Below are 16,377 nucleotides of genomic sequence, written 5' to 3' on the forward strand. Positions count from 1 at the left end.
CAACATTTTTTGGCCAAACAATCCCTGCTCAACACCTTTATGTGCAGGGAGACATGTAAATCAATACCTTGAATGTGAAATAGAGTTTGAAGAGCTTCCAGCAGTAAATCTGACCTACTGATAGAACAACCTGTTTTAAGACTAATCAAAACTGGAAAAGAATCTGAACAAATTACAACTTTGCAAGGACAAATTTCCTTCACCCACTGTAAGCCCAATTTGATGGCAACCAATTCTGCAGTATATACTGATAAATGGTTAGTAAGATGTTTCTTTATTGTTTCCTGTAATTCAGGCACAAAAGCAGCCACACCAACATTCCCTGTTAAATTATCTTTTGATTCATCAATACAGATGGTTAACGTATCATAATAATTTTCCTTAACATTTTGACGAATCATTGACTCTCAGGCATATCAGGATCTTTGGACTTCATTAAATCGTGCAACCTAAAATCAGCAAAAACTTTTGGGGAAAAAAAATCAAGGTGAGGCTACCGAGAAAGCTATAGTGGGACATATTACATAATCCAGCAAACCCATATTCCAAATGTGATAAGAAACCAGCCACCCAAAACTAAAAGCACTCTTCTTGTGATGTTCCCAACAGTCTTCCAACAGTCTTTTAACAGAGTGATCCTTTCTCTGCCCCCTCTACTTAATCCAGTATGTTAACATCAACTTCAACCTCTGCAACTATAAAGGTAATTGTCCCATTTCGACCAGTAAAACCGAAACGGGGACAACCTTCTTAAAGGTTGTTAAGACAACCTTCTTAACAACAGTCTTAAAGCCTGTGCTTGTATCACATCCAAACATTTAAATCTGAAGATGAAGCTGATCCATAAACCACACAGCCATAATCAAATACAGATCTAATTAAACATATATAAATCGTCAACCAAGATTTTTGTGTAGCGCCTCAAGAATGCCCACATAGAAACTTAAAGATATTTACGCAAGAACTCGGCTATAACCGGAGCACCAGTCGTGAGTTGGAGAGCAGGGAAGGTTCAGGCATTAAAGGGAGACACAGCCTAGTGGAGCAGTCATCAAAGGTGTGGTCATCAACTGAGTGGTTTGAGGCAGAGTGGTAGGGCTTTGGCTCATTCGGGGATTGGAGAGGTAAGTGGGTAAGTGGACTGTTTTTTTTTACCTTGCATTTTTTTATTGAGGAATAGAGAGCATGTTTTGCTCTGGGTGTCAGATGTGGGAAGCCTGGGAATCTACCAGTCTCCCAGATGGCCACATCTGCACCAGGTGCACCGAGATGCAGCTCCTGAGAGACCGTGTTAGGGATCTGGAGCTGTGGCTTGATGACCTACAGCTTATTAGGGAAAGTGAGCAGGAGATAGATAGGAGCCACAAGGAGTTAGTCACCCCGAGGCTGCAGGAGTTAGAAAAGTAGGTGACTGTCAGGGAAGAGATGAGAAGAGCTCTGATAGTATAGAGCACCCCTGTGGCCATCACCCTCAGTAATCGTTACCTCGTTTTGGATGCTTTTGGGGGGGGGGGTGACCTGACAGAGGATGACCACAGTGATCAGGTCTCTGGAACTGAGCCTGGTTCTGTGGTGCAGAAGACAGAGGTGATGAGGAATGTGGTAGTCATAGGGGATTTCATAGTGAGGGGAACAGACGGGAGGTCTGTCAGCCTAATAGAGATACCTGCATGGTGTGTTGCCTCCCAGGTGCCAGGGTACCGGATGTCTCCGATTGGGTGCAAAGTATTCTGAAGAGAGAGGGTGAACAGCCAGAAGTCTTGGTACACATTAGTACCAATAACATAGGTAGAAAAAGAGGAGGTCCTGAAGAGAGAATTCAGGGAGTTGGGTAGGAAGCTGAAAAGCAGGACCTCCAGGGTAGTAATCCCAGGATTGCTGCCTGTGCCAGATGCTAACGAGTGCAAGAATAGTATGATCAGGCGTATTGAGGTGCGGCTGAGAGACTGGTGTAGGGGGCAGGGCTTCAGGTTCCTGGATCACTAGGGCCTCCTCTGGGGGAGGTACGACCTGTACAAAAAGAATGGGTTACACCTGAACCCAAAGGGGTCCAATATCCTAGCAGACACATTTAATAGAGCTGTTAGGGAGGGTTTAAACTAATTTGGTAGGGGGATGGGAATCAGAGTGATAGGGTTGAAGAAGGGGAAAACAGAAATAAGTCAAAGTTAGAGTGCAACAGAGATAATAGAAAGGGCAGGTGGGAGATGAGACAAAATCACAGCCAGTGGGATGAGTTACACGGCAATAGAGGCGTGGTGCAGTTAAAAAAAAAGGAACAAATACTGGACCAAAAGTGTTATATTTGAATTCATGCAGCATAAGAAATAAAACAGACTGTCTTGAAGTTCATCTACAGATTGGCAAGGATAGTATAGTATAATGTTGTGGCCATCTCTGAAACTTGGCTAAAGGATGGCTGCCGTTGGAAGCTGAACGTCCAAGGATATACTGTACAATGTATCAAAAAGATAGGTTAGTAGGCAGAGGGGGTGAGGTGGCCCTGTGTATAAGAAATAATATTAAATCATTGGAAAGAGATGACATAGGATCGGAAGGTGTAGAGTCTCTATGGGTTGAGTTTGGAAATGGCAAGGGTAAAAGAATCCTAATGGCAATTGTATACAGGCCTCCAAATAGCAGCCAGCATGTGGATTACAAATTACAGCAGGAGATAGAGAAAAGGCCTGTCAGAGGGCAATGTCATGATAATCACTGGGAATTTTAACATGAAAGTGGATTGAGAAAACCAGGCCAGTACTGGACCTCAAGAGAGAGAATTTGTAGAATGTCTAAGGGATGGATTTTTAGGACAGCTTGTTGTTGAGCCCACTAGGGGATCGGCTGTGCTGGATTGGGTGTTGTGCAATAGTCTGGAGGTGAGGAGAGAGAGCTTAAAGTTAAGGAACCCTAAGGGAATAGTGATCACAATATGATCAAGTTCACTTTGAAATTTGAAAAGGAGAAACTAAATTCCAATGCGTCGGTATTTCAGTGGAATAAAGGAAATTACAATTGCATGAGAGAGGGACTGGCCAAGGTTGACAGGAAAGGGTCACTAGCAGGAAGGACAGCAGAGCAGCAATGGCTGGAGTTTCTGCAAAAAATGAGGGAAGTGCAAAACAGATATATTCTAAATAAGAAGAAAATTTTGAATGGAAGAAGGCTTTCAGCCCACACTACTGTGACTGACAAGTGAAGTCAGAGCCAAAGTAAAAGCAAAAGAAAGGGCATACAAGGAAACCAAAGCTAGTGGGAAGATAGGTGATTGGGGAACTTATAAAAACTTGCAGAAGGAAACTAAAAATGTCTTTAGGAAGGAAAAGATGTATTATGAAAGGAAGCTGGCGACTAATATCAAAGAAGATATTAAAAGTTTTTTAAGTATAAAAAAGGGTAAAAGAGAGTTGAGGGTAGATATAGGACCAATAGGAAATGACACAGGAGATATTGTAATGAGAGATGCAAAGATGTCAGAGGAACTGAATGCATATTTTGCATCAGTCTTCACTGTGGAAGACATCTGCAGTATTCCAGACATTCAAGAGTGTCAGGGAAGTGAAGTATGTACAGTGAAAATTACGACTGAGAAGGTGCTCAGGAAGCTTAATGGTCTGAGAGTGGATAAGTCTCCTGGACCTGGTGAAATGCACCCTCGGGTTCTGAAGGAAGTAGCTGGAGAAATTGCAGAGGCATTAACAATGATCTTTCAAGAATCAATAAATTCTGGCATCGTACCAGATGACTGGAAAATTGCAAATGTTACTCCGCTATTTGAGAAGGGTAGGAGGCAGCAGAAAGGAAACTATAGAACTGTTAGCCTGACATCAGTGGTTGGGAAGTTGTTGGAATCGATTATTAAGGATGAGATTGCGGAGTACCTGGAGGCACATGACAAGATAGGCCAAAACCAGCATGGTTTCCTGAAAGGAAAATCCTGCCTGACTAACCAACTGCAATTTTTTTGAGGAAATTACAAGCAGGGTAGACAAAGGAGATGCAGTCGATGTGGTGTACTTGGATTTTCAGAAGGCCTTTGACAAGGTGCTGCACATGAGGCTGCTTAGCAAGATAAGAGCCCATGGAATTACAGGGGAGTTACTAACATGGGTGAAGCATTGGTTGATCGGCAGAAAACAGAGAGTGGGAATAAAGGGATCCTATTCTGGCTGGATGCCGGTTACCAGTGGAGTTCCGTAGGGGTCAGTGTTGGGACCACTGCTTTTTACGATGTACGTCAATGACTTGGACTATGGGATTAATGGATTTGTGGTCAAATTTGCCGATGATACAAAGATAGGTGGAGGAGCGGGTATGTTGAGGAAACAGAGAGCCTGCAGAGAGACTTAGATAGTTTAGTGGAATGGGCAAAGAAGTGGCAAATGAAAAGCAATGTTGGAAAGTATATGGTCATGCACTTTTGTGGAACAAATAAACGGGCAGACTATTATTTAGATGGGGAGGGAATTCAAAATGCAGAGATGCAAAGGAACTTGGGAGTCCTTGTGCAGGATACCCTAAAGGTTAACCTCCAGGTTGAGTCGGTGGTGAAGAAGGCGAATGCAATGTTCGCATTCCTTCCTAGAGGTAGATGTGATGTTGAGGCTCTGTAAGGCACTCCCGAGACCACACTTGGAGTATTGTGTGCAGTTTTGGGCTCCTTATTTTAGAAAGGATATACTGACATTGGAGAGAGTTCAGAGAAGATTCACAAGAATGATTCCAGGAATGAAAGGGTTACCATATGAGGAACGTCTGGCAGCCCTTGGGCTGTATTCCCTGGAGTTCAGGAGAATGAGGGGGGATATCATAGAAACATTCTGAATGTTAAAAGGCCTGTACAGATTAGATATGGCAAAATTATTTCCCATGATAGGGGAGTCTAGGAAAAGAGGGCACGACTTCAGGATTGAAGGACGTCCATTTAGAACAGAGATGCAGAGAAACTACGAGTCAGAGGGTGTTAAATCTGTGGAATTTGTTGCAACGAGCAGCTGTGGAGGCCAGTCATTGGGTGCATTTAAGGCAGAGATAGATAGGTTCTTGATTATCAATTTCATTTTCATTTTTTCAATTTCATTTTTTAAAATATGATCCATAATGTGAAGTGTCCTTCGTATATTGTCTTGTGTTTGGCATTGTTGTATGAAACCTGTCTGATCATCATGTATCAGTGTGGGTAGAAACTCATCATTTGGCCATGATTGAGGTAAATATCCTATAATCCACATTAAGAACAGATATTGGTCTAAATGACCCACATTCCATTTTATCCTTGCCTTCTTTTGGTATAGCTGAGATTATCGCTTCCTTCCAGCAGGGTGGCATTTGTGCCTTTCTCAGGGCCCAATTCAGTGTGGGGAGTAAAACAAGGATTAACTCACTTCTAAACTCTTTATACCACTCTGCTGTATATCCATCTGATCCCGGTGACTTGCTTAATTTAAGCCTACTAATTGCAGTTTTTAGTTCAGCTTCAGTTATGTCAGCAGTCATCTTTCTATTTTGTTCTTTGCTTAAAGTGGGTAACTCTAAAGAATTCAGTAAGGTGTCAATTTGGGTTAAGTTCCCCCCTGTAATTTTGGAATATAGAGTTTTATAAAGGGCATGACTTAAGGATTGAAGGGCGCCCATTCAGAACAGAAATGCGAAGAAATTTTTTTACTCAGAGGGTGGTGAATCTATGGAATTTGTTGCCACGGGCAGCAGTGGAGGCCAAGTCATTGGGTGTATTTAAGGCAGAGATTGATAGGTATCTGAGTAGCCAGGGCATCAAAGGTTATGGTGAAAAGACGGGGGAGTGGGACTAAATGGGAGAATGGATCAGCTCATGGTAAAATGGCAGAGCAGACTCGATGGGCCGAATCGCCGACTTCTGCTCCTTTGTCTTGTGGTCTTATGGTCTGGTGGTAAAACATTTCAAAAGCTTCATGAATTTCACTTAGCTTATTTTTTTATCACTTTTGTTCTTGGATCCTGCATTTCTATGTAATTGTATATTGTATTCCATATTCCTTTTTATCACCGTGAAGTATTTACAGTCTGTGTGATATAATCTGTCAAGGTGCCATGCAAAGAAAAGTTTTCGTCTGTAATGTGGTACAATAATAAACCCACACCAATATCACTTTTGGAATTTTTAAATATTTAAATTAAATCAAAATATTACTATTTTGGAATGATGATGGCATGACTTACCGGCCACCTAACATCTGATCACATCATTTTTGCGAATGTGTGGTATTTTATATTGTTTTATTTCATTTCGAGGTACAATATGGTAACAGGACCTTTTGGCTCAACAAGCCCACACCACCCAATAACACCCATGTGACAAATTAAACTACTAATCCATATGTCTTTGGACTGTGGGAGGAAACCGGAGCACTTAGAGGAAACCCATGTGGTCATATACAAACTCCTTACATATATAACCATAAAACAATTACAACATGGCAACAGGCCATCTCGGCCCTTCTAGTCTGTGCTGAACTGTTACTCTCACCTAGTCCCACCCACCTGCACTCAGCCCATAACCCTCCATTCCTTTCCTGTCCATATAGCTATCCAATTTAACTTTAAATGATAACATCGAACCTACCTCAACCACTTCTGCTGGAAGCTTGTTCCACACAGCTACCACTCTCTGAGTAAAGAAGTTCCTCCTCATGTTACCCCTAAACTTTTGCCCTTTAACTCTCAACTCATGTCCTCTTGTTTGAATCTCCCCTACTCTCAATGGAAAAAGCCTATCCACGTCAACTCTATCTATCCCCCTCATAATTTGAAATACCTCTATCAAGTTCCCCCCTCAACCTTCTACGCTCCAAAGAATAAAGACCCAACTTGTTCAACTTTTCTCTGTAACTTAGGAGATGAAACCCAGGTAACATTCTGGTAAATCTTCTCTGTACTCTCTCAATTTTGTTGACATCTTTCCTATAATACGGTGACCAGAACTGTACACAATAACTGTAAACTGTACACAACTCTACAGCTGTAGAATTGAAGCAAGGTCACTGATGCTGTAATAGTGTTACCCTAGCCCCTGTACTACTATACCACCCTTAGATCTCCTCAACAAGAGAAATTCCCTGTCTTGATGACTTCCCATTTCTATGAGCTTCCAGGTGAATTCTCCTGAGGAGAGGCAACTCTTAGAGAGTCAGTACAGCACTGTGAAGCACAGGGTTTTGCTTCTTAAATGGTTGAAGAGCTGGTGAACACCCTCCAGTATTCTTTGGCTTTCAAAGCTCTGGTCACCAGCCAGAAAAATAACATAATGCATCACACCACTCATGCTATCAGATACTATATTGCTTTGGAATGGGATTGGGAAGGATAATAAATCAGCCATGATGGAATGCACAGACTCAATGGGCCAAATGGCCTAATTCTGCTCTTATGCCTTATCAAAAGAAGTTTCACTTTCTGCTTTAATCTTTTTTTCAATTCCATGATTATCCCAGAGTTTATCAACGACTAAGAAAGCAAAATGAGTAGAAAAGATTGTCCCTTCAGATCGTGCTCAGATTTCACAACATCGATTATGTGGCATTGCCTGTCCTCTCATTCGTCCTGCTCCCTCAATTCACCAATACAGGTTTGTTGGGTGACAGGAAAAAGAAGACACCAGGAAAGGAAATCAACCATGTCATTGACTTCCATTGACTCAGAGGTGTGCACATACTTGGAGTGCCAAAACTCCAAGACAACATGCTCTAACAGCTTCGGAAGATCTGAATTTACCTTCTAGAAGCCAAGCACACCCCTCACCCATTCCCGGAATTTGATTATTTTGTTCAGCCCAGAAGTTGCATGAGAAGTTACAGGAGGGAACTCATGAGTGAGGTGGACAGGGGGAATCAAGGGAAAAAGAAGAACAAAATGATGATGATGATGATGATGACGACGTCGACTCAGACCTGAGAGGCCAGCATCAGGCATTTTCATGCCTTACAAGGTGCAGTTCGAAAGGATGTGTGGGGCGCCACTCCTCGTACAGACATTTCGCGGTATTATTTTACGAGGCCGAGTTGTGAGCTCGACATCAACCCGACGCGAATGGAGAACACGCACGGGGGCAGTCTGTCACCCGATCGAACTCGGGAACTTCCGTTCTCGAACCCGACGTTGATCTCACTGTGCCACCAGCCGAAGAACAAAAAGGAACTGGCAACAAATTGCAAATTTGAATCCATAAGTGGAAGAGTATTTTGATTGATCAACTGTGAATGTAATGAAACTGATGAATTGAGCTTGTGTGGTACATGGATGCATGGATTGTATAATACTACCACAGTTCTGAAATGTATTCTGAAGCCATGGATCCAGTTTCCTCCAAGATGTGGTCAAAATCTTTCCTCTTTGAACAACTGCCTGGAAGAAATTCATCGTTTCTCAGTGCTAGACATTAGCATGAGCACTTTGTTGTTTACCTCTGAAAGTCATTCTCTTGACATCAAAGGAACTGGATTTTGGAGGCAGGTACCATGTGCCGATATAATGCACATTTAGCATCTCCATCTGTGCTGAATTTCTGTGCACCTAATATTTTGTTTCCTTGGACTCTGGTTTGAGCACCATTTCCATATGAACCTGCTGTGCTCTTAATGCCACTCCCCCTCCCCAGTCTCTTGTTTCTGCTAGAAAGAGGATGTGCTGGAGCTTTTGGAAAGCATCAAATTAGATAAATCACTGGGACCGTACGGGATGTAGCCCAGGCTACTGTAGGAAGTGAGGGAGGAGATTGCTGAGCCTCTGGCCAATGATCTTTGCATCATCAATGGGGACTGGAGAGTTTCTGGAGGATAGGAGGGTTGCAGATGTTGTTCCCTTATTCAAGAAAGGGAGTAGAGATACCCCAGGAAATTATAGACCAGTAGCCTTACTTCAGTGGTTGTTAAGTTGATGGAAGAAATCCTGAGAGGCAGGATTTACGAACATTTGTAGAGGCATAATATGATTAGGAATAGTCAGCACAGCTTTGTCAAAGGCAGGTCGTGCCTTATGAGCCTGATTGAATTTCTTGAGGATGTAACTAAACACATTGATGAAGGTAAAGCAGTAGATGTAATGCATATGGATTTCAGCAAGGCATTTGATAAGGTACCCCATGTAAAGCTTATTGAGAAAGTACGGAGGCATGGGATCCAAGGGGACATTGCTTTGTGGATCCAGAATTGGCTTGCCCACAGAAGGCAAAGTGTGGTTGTAGATGGATCATATTCTAAATGGAGGTTGGTGACCAGTGGTGTGCCTCAGGGATCTGTTCTGGGACCCCTTCTCTTCATGATTTTTATAAATGACCTGGATGAGGAAGTGGAGGGATGGGTTAGTAAATTTGCTGATGACACAAAGGTTGGGAGTGTTGTGGATAGTGTGGAGGGCTGGCAGAATATAGTATTAATGGTAAGACTCTAGGCAGTGTGGAGGATCAGAGAGATCTTGGGGTCCGAGTCCATTGGACACTCAAAGCTGCTGCACAGATTGACTGTGTAGTTAAGAAGGCATATGGTGTATTGGGTTTCATCAACCATGGGATTGAGTTCAAGAGTCGAGAGGTAATTTTGCAGCTATATAGAACCCTGGTCAGGCCCCACTTGGAGTACTGTGCTCAGTTCTGGTCACCTCACTACAGAAAGGTTGTGGAAACTATAGAAAGGGTGCAGAGAGGATTTACAAGGATGTTGCGTGGATTGGGGAGCATGCCCTATGAGAATAGATTGAGTGAACTTGGCCTTTTCTCCTTGGAGCAACGGAAGATGAGCGGTGACCTGACAGAAGTTTATAAGATGATGAGAGGCGTTGATCCTGTGAATAGTCAGAGGCTTTTTCCCAGGGCTGAAATGGCTAACACGAGAGGGCACAGTTTTAAGGTGCTTGGAAGTAGGTACAGAGGAGATGTCAAAGGTAAGTTTTTTTTAAACGCAGAGAGTGGTGAGTGTGTGGAACAGGCTGCTGGTGACGGTGGTGGAGGCGGATACAAAACGGTCTTTTAAGAGTCTCCTGGATAGGTACATGGATCTTAGAAAAATAGATGGCTTTGGGTAACCCAAGGTAATTTCTAAAGTAAGTACATGTTCGGCACAGAATTTTGGGCCGAAGAGCCTGTATTGTGCTATGTTTATGTGGGAAAGAAAAGTAATGGTGTAATGGAGAACAGTGAAATTGCTGTGTAGCACTGCAGTAGAAGATGGCTCTGTAGGAGAGAGACAAAGTGGGACTCTACACGGTTTGTACCTGACAGGGCTACTGTATCTGGAACTGGGTCAAGCCAACCCAAGCAACACGTTTCAGTCTAAAGTGAATTATATAAATCCATTCTTCTTTATCAGCCCAGTAACTGTCCCATAAACTCCAGAACAGAAGCTTGCCATTGTATATACAAGATAAATTTGAAACTACACAAAATTTATGTAGCACACAATACGTTCAAGCTTGATGACTTATGTAGCACACAGGCACAAAAGCTCGATGCTGCAACAAGTTTTACTATATTTATACACAGAGCATGGAGGGGTAAATGGGAAAAATGTAGATATGAAATGGCACAAGAATGATGGAAACTTTGGATAGAGGACCCTGTCAAAGTCAACTTCTAACAAACAAGAAGTTGTTCTGAGGGTAAACACCAGACTCCATGTGAATTATTTCCATTTATGCATGAGTGTCCATTTCTATAGTCTTCCCCTTCCTCACTGATATTTATTGGTGTCTATACTCTCCTCTTCCACAATCATAATGCATATCATAAACACAAGAGATATTGCAGATGTTGGAAATCCACAACAACACACAACATACTGGAGGAGATCAGCAGATCAGGCAGCAACTATAGAAAGTAATAAGGAGTCAACACTGGGGGCCAAGATCCTTCATCAGGACTGGAAAGGATGGGGTAAGAAGACAAAATAAGGTGGGGGAAGAGGAAAGAGTACAAACTGCAAGGTGACAAGTGAAGCCCAGGTAAGGGGGAAGGTAGGTGAGTGGGGTGGGAATGAAGTGGGAAGGTGATAGGTGAAAAAGATAAAGGACCAAAGAAGAAGGAATCTGACAGGAGAGGAGAGTGGATTAATGGAGAAAGGGGAAGGAGGAGGGTCACCAGAAGGAAATGATAGGCAGGTGAGGAAATGAGAAGGAGTAGGAGGGGGAACCAGAATGGGGAAATGAAAAAGACAGAAGGAGAGGGGGAAGAAATTACCGGAAGCTAGAGAAATCAAGGTTCATGCCACCAGGCTGGAGGCCACCCAAACATATTGCCAGTCTGTGAGGTAGTTGTAACATAAACAACTTCCTCTTAAAACATTAATTTTCTTATACCTGTGGCATTATCTCCACTTTCTCCAATGAGAGAGGAATGTCTGACTGAAAAACCAACCAACACATTAACTTGGTTTAGAAGAAGCTTAGAACACCCAGCAGTGAATTGAGAAATCGCTCAAAACTATTTTTTTGCAGCACAGGGTGCTTAATGGCTTTTATTGACAACGGTTAGAAATTCAAATATAGCTCATTTGAGAGACATGAACAATTATTTCTGTAGCAAACTAAAGTAGACAATTGTGGTTAATAAAAATTACAGCTTATCCAAAAGCAATGCCCATAGCAGGAAGGTTTTGACATTAAAATCATCACCATAGCTGGATCCTCTACCATCTATCAACCCTCCCACAATGTATTTAGTTAAGTTATGTTAGTATGATTAACATGCACTGGATAATGATATTACTTTGCCTTACCAAATTTTAACCTAGAAACACAGTGTCAAAAAACTTCACCATTTAGATAACAGAATAGAAAATATTAATGTAAATTTTAAGCTTTAAGCAGAAAGGATGAGGGGAATGCATATAAACTGGTAGACAAAGATCAAATTTTAATCTGGAAGTTATTTGCAAACTGTTCAAAGTCTGAGATAAACCTTTGGATGAACAAGTGAAAATTTCAACAAGAAAGCAAAGGGCTTTATTGGACGAGGGGGAAGGTCTGTCTCCAAATGGCCAAATTAAAATTTGTCAAGAGTCCTGATGAACGAGATGCAAAGATCATTAAAAGTTTGAATTCCATTATCCAACATCTTATTACATTTGTCACCTTCTATCATTCTTTAGGAATATCAAAAAATAACTTTTATGGCCTAATGGTGATAAATTTTTTTACATCAGACAAGCTCCTCTCCTTTACATGTGCCTCTTGTTTTACTTAAGGACTTGAAGCACATAATTTCCATTCACTTCACTCAAGTTAAAAAGACAATGCAAGAATATAACGTAAAAATATAATGAATGTTATAATAATCAAGGCATAAATTATACTAAGTTCCACGCCATTTTTCAACTACCAATAAATTTCATTCTAGTAAATCCCCAGGAAATCCCTTAGGTTATTTTGAAAAAAGGTTTCATGATCACACTGTCAAACTTGCTGTTGTAGACATTAGCCAATTGATTTGAAGATATGTAGGTTACAAGGCACTTTATTTAAGGATTACTGAGCCTCCCATAAAACAAGATGGTCTGTGTCTTTTGGTGACGTATGAAGAACAGGAATGGATGATCAGCCTTAAATTCTTCTATGGTTCCCATTGCACATTCCAAAAGGCCAATTACTGTGGCAGCAGCTGCTTCTGTGCCTTCCTCATTAACTTCTACAAAGGACTGATGAATGACTTTTGACAAAGAAAGATCATTACTGTTGCTCATTCCAGAGAAATTGGCTTTCCCTATACCAAAAGCATCTTCCATCCCCATTTGGGAGAGGATTGATGTCAGATCATAGTTTTCCTCCAGCTTGAATTTGGGCAGAGTGACATTAACCTTTGTATGGTACATGTTTTTTGGGTTGGTCCAAGTTTTCAGACAATCAAGAGTGAAACTACGTTGAAGCTAAGAATAAACAGAAAATGAAGTTAGCATTAAATTGTCAAAGTTATTAAATTAACTAAATTAATAAAGAATTTTAAATCAATTACAGTAATTCCAAGTGATGCAAAGTCAGCACCACAGTAGCGTAACGTTTAGCACAATGCTATTACAGCTTGGGGTTTTGGAGTTTCGAGTTCAGTCCTGATGTCCTCTATAAGGAGTCTCTGTATGTCAACCCCATGGAGTGCGTGGATTTTCTCCAGGCCCTCTAGATTTATTCCACAGCCCAAAGATGTAATGGGTAGGTTAACAGGTAATTGTAAATTGTCTCGTGATTAGATCAGGGTTAAATCGGTATTGCTGGGGGTTCCTGGGCCAAAAGCGCCTATTCTGTGCTGTACAGTATCTCAAAAATAAACAAATAATGTCAGGATATTATGTCTGTTATTCTGTGACTTTAAAAGATATAGTCAGCCCATGAAGTACATTCATAAAGCAATTAAAGCAGGAAAAATATGAAAATCCATGGACTCAGCAGGTTATATATTGGCAGCAGATTACGTATTCAGTTAGCTTACTGAAACTTTAGAGATAATTTGCTTATGACCACCAGAGAGTGCGGCAGTTGAATCAGCATTAGCAACAGCCTAGTTAAGACTTTACCTTTCCCCATGGAACAGATTTCAAACAAGTTTGTAGAAATATGCAAGCAGAAGGAAATTATTAATTAATTATATTCGAAACCTCCTGTACCTAATAAAGTGACCATTGAGTTTATCCTTGTGGTTTTCTGCTGATATAGCCCATCCACGTCAAGGGTCGACGTGTTGTGTGTGCAGAGATGCTCTTCTACAGGGCCACTGTTGTAACATGTAGCCATCTGAATTAGTGTTGCCTTCCCGTCAGCTTGAACCACTCTGGCCATTCTCCTCTGACCCTCTCACAACCAAGGTATTTTGGACCACAGAACGGTTGCTTGCTGGATTTTTTGGTTTTTTTTTTCTCTTTAAACTCTAGAGACTATTGTGCATTAAAATCCCAGGAGATCAGTGGCTTTTGAGATAATCAAACAACCTAAACTGGGCGCCAACAATCAGTCTTTGGTCAAGCAACACACATCAAAGTTGCTGGTGAACGCAGCAGGCCAGGCAGCAACTCTAGGAAGAGGTACAGTCGACGGTTCAGGCCAAGACCCTTCGTCAGGACTAACTGAAGGAAGGGTTAGTAAGAGATTTGAAAGTGGGAGGGGGAGGGGGAGATCCAAAATGATAGGAGAAGACAGGAGGGGGAGGGATAGAGCCAAGAGCTGGACAGGTGATTGGCAAAGGGGATATGAGAGGATCATGGGACAGGAGGCCCAGGGAGAAAGACGGGGGGGGGGGGACCCAGAGGATGGGCAAGGGGTATAGTCAGAGGGACAGAGGGAGAAAAAGGAGAATGAGAGAAAGAATGTGTGTATAAAAATAAATAACGGATGGGGTACGAGGGGGAGGTGGGGCATTAGCGGAAGTTAGAGAAGTCAATGTTCATGCCATCAGGTTGGAGGCTACCCAGACGGAATATAAGGTGTTGTTCCTCCAACCTGAGTGTGGCTTCATCTTGACAGTAGAGGAGGCTGTGGATAGAAATGTCAGAATGGGAATGGGATGTGGAATTAAAATGTGTGGCCACTGGGAGATCCTGCTTTCTCCGGCGGACAGAGTGTAGGTGTTCAGCAAAGCGGTCTCCCAGTCTGCGTCGGGTCTTGCCAATATATAGTAGGCCACATTGGGAGCACCGGACGCAGTATATCACCCCAGCCGACTCACAGGTGAAGTGTCGCCTCACCTGGAAGGACTGTCTGGGGCCCTGAATGGTGGTAAGGGAGGAAGTGTAAGGGCATGTGTAGCATTTGTTCCGCTTACAAGGATAACGATGTCTACTGATGTCCACTGATATCTACTATAAGCCTACTGACTCTCACAGCTATCTGGACTATTCCTCTTCTCACCCTGTCTCTTGCAAAAATGCCATCCCCTTCTCACAATTCCTCCGTCTCCGCCGCATCTGCTCTCAGGATGAGGCTTTTCATTCCAGGACGAGGGAGATGTCCTTTTTTAAAGAAAGGGGCTTCCCTTCCTCCACCATCAACTCTGCGCTCAAACGCATCTCCCCCATTTCATGCACATCTGCTCTCACTCCATCCTCCCACCACCCCACTAGGAATAGGGTTCCCCTGGTCCTCACCTACCACCCCACCAGCCTCCGGGTCCAACATATTATTCTCCGTAACTTCCGCCCCCTCCAACAGGATCCCATCATTAAGCACATCTTTCCCTCCCCCCCTCTCTGCTTTCCGCAGGGATCGCTCCCTACGCAATTCCCTTGTCCATTCGTCCCCCCATCCCTCCCCACTGATCTCCCTCCTGGCACTTATCCTTGTAAGCAGAACAAGTGCTACACATGCCCTCACACTTCCTCCCTTACCACCATTCAGGGCCCCAGACAGTCCTTCCAGGTGAGGCGACACTTCACCTGTGAGTCGGCTGGGGTGATATACTGCGTCTGGTGCTCCCGATGAGGCCTTCTATATATTGGCGAAACCCGACGCAGACTGGGAGACCGCTTTGCTGAACACCTACGCTCTGTCCGCCAGAGAAAGCAGGATCTCCCAGTGGCCACACATTTTAATTCCACATCCCATTCCCATTCTGACATTTCTATTCACGGCCTCCTCTACTGTCAAGATGAAGCCACACTCAGGTTGGAGGAACAACACCTTATATTCCGTCTGGGTAGCCTCCAACCTGATGGCATGAACATTGACTTCTCTAACTTCCGCTAATGCCCCACCTCCCCCTCGTACCCCATCCGTTATTTATTTTTATACACACATTCTTTCTCTCATTCTCCTTTTTCTCCCTCTGTTCCTCTGACTATACCCCGTGCCCATCCTCTGGGTTCCCCCCCCACCTTGTCTTTCTCCCTGGGCCTCCTGTCCGATGATCCTCTCATATCCCCTTTGCCAATCACCTGTCCAGCTTTTGGCTCTATCCCTCCCCATCCTGTCTTCTCCTATCATTTTGGATCTCCCCCTTCCCCTCCCACTTTCAAATCTCTCACTAACTCTTCCTTCAGTTAGTCCTGACAAAGGGTCTCGGCCTGAAACGTCGACTGTACCTTTTCCTAGAGATGCTGCCTGGCCTGCTGCGTTCACCAGCAACTTTGATGTGTGTTGCTTGAACTTCCAGCATCTGCAGAATTCCTGTTGTTTGCAGTCTATGGTCAAAGTCACTTAGATCACATTTCTTTCCCATTCTGATATTTGGTCTAAACAACAACTGACCCTCTTGACCATGTCTGCATTCTTTGATACATTGAGTAACGGGCAAAAGAACCCCACCTTTTCTCAAAGTCAAATCGAGGATCAAAAGTTTGACTTCTGATTTTCTCCAAACTAAGTCATAACATCACCTGAGAGAACCATTGCATCAAAGTGGGAGCAGAGGCATCTTTCCATTTCAACAAAATC

The 16,377-nt window shown here is 42.9% G+C and overlaps 1 protein-coding gene across 3 annotated transcripts in view; it reads right to left on the reverse strand.

The window, feature by feature from the left end:
* Window positions 1-11,466: 11,466 nt before the first annotated feature.
* Window positions 11,467-16,377, reverse strand: part of LOC140212508 (leukocyte elastase inhibitor-like) — an 80,057-nt gene continuing 75,146 nt past the window's right edge. For all 3 annotated transcript variants that reach the window (XM_072283390.1, XM_072283388.1, XM_072283389.1), the window contains one exon: window positions 11,467-12,887. In XM_072283390.1, coding sequence (XP_072139491.1) covers window positions 12,483-12,887 — 405 coding nt within the window. In that variant the 3' untranslated portion in view covers window positions 11,467-12,482. The remainder of the gene's footprint in view (window positions 12,888-16,377) is intronic.

The sequence above is a fragment of the Mobula birostris genome, chromosome 19, assembly GCF_030028105.1.
Source record: "Mobula birostris isolate sMobBir1 chromosome 19, sMobBir1.hap1, whole genome shotgun sequence".
In the NCBI taxonomy this organism is placed as follows: Eukaryota; Metazoa; Chordata; class Chondrichthyes; order Myliobatiformes; family Myliobatidae; genus Mobula; species Mobula birostris.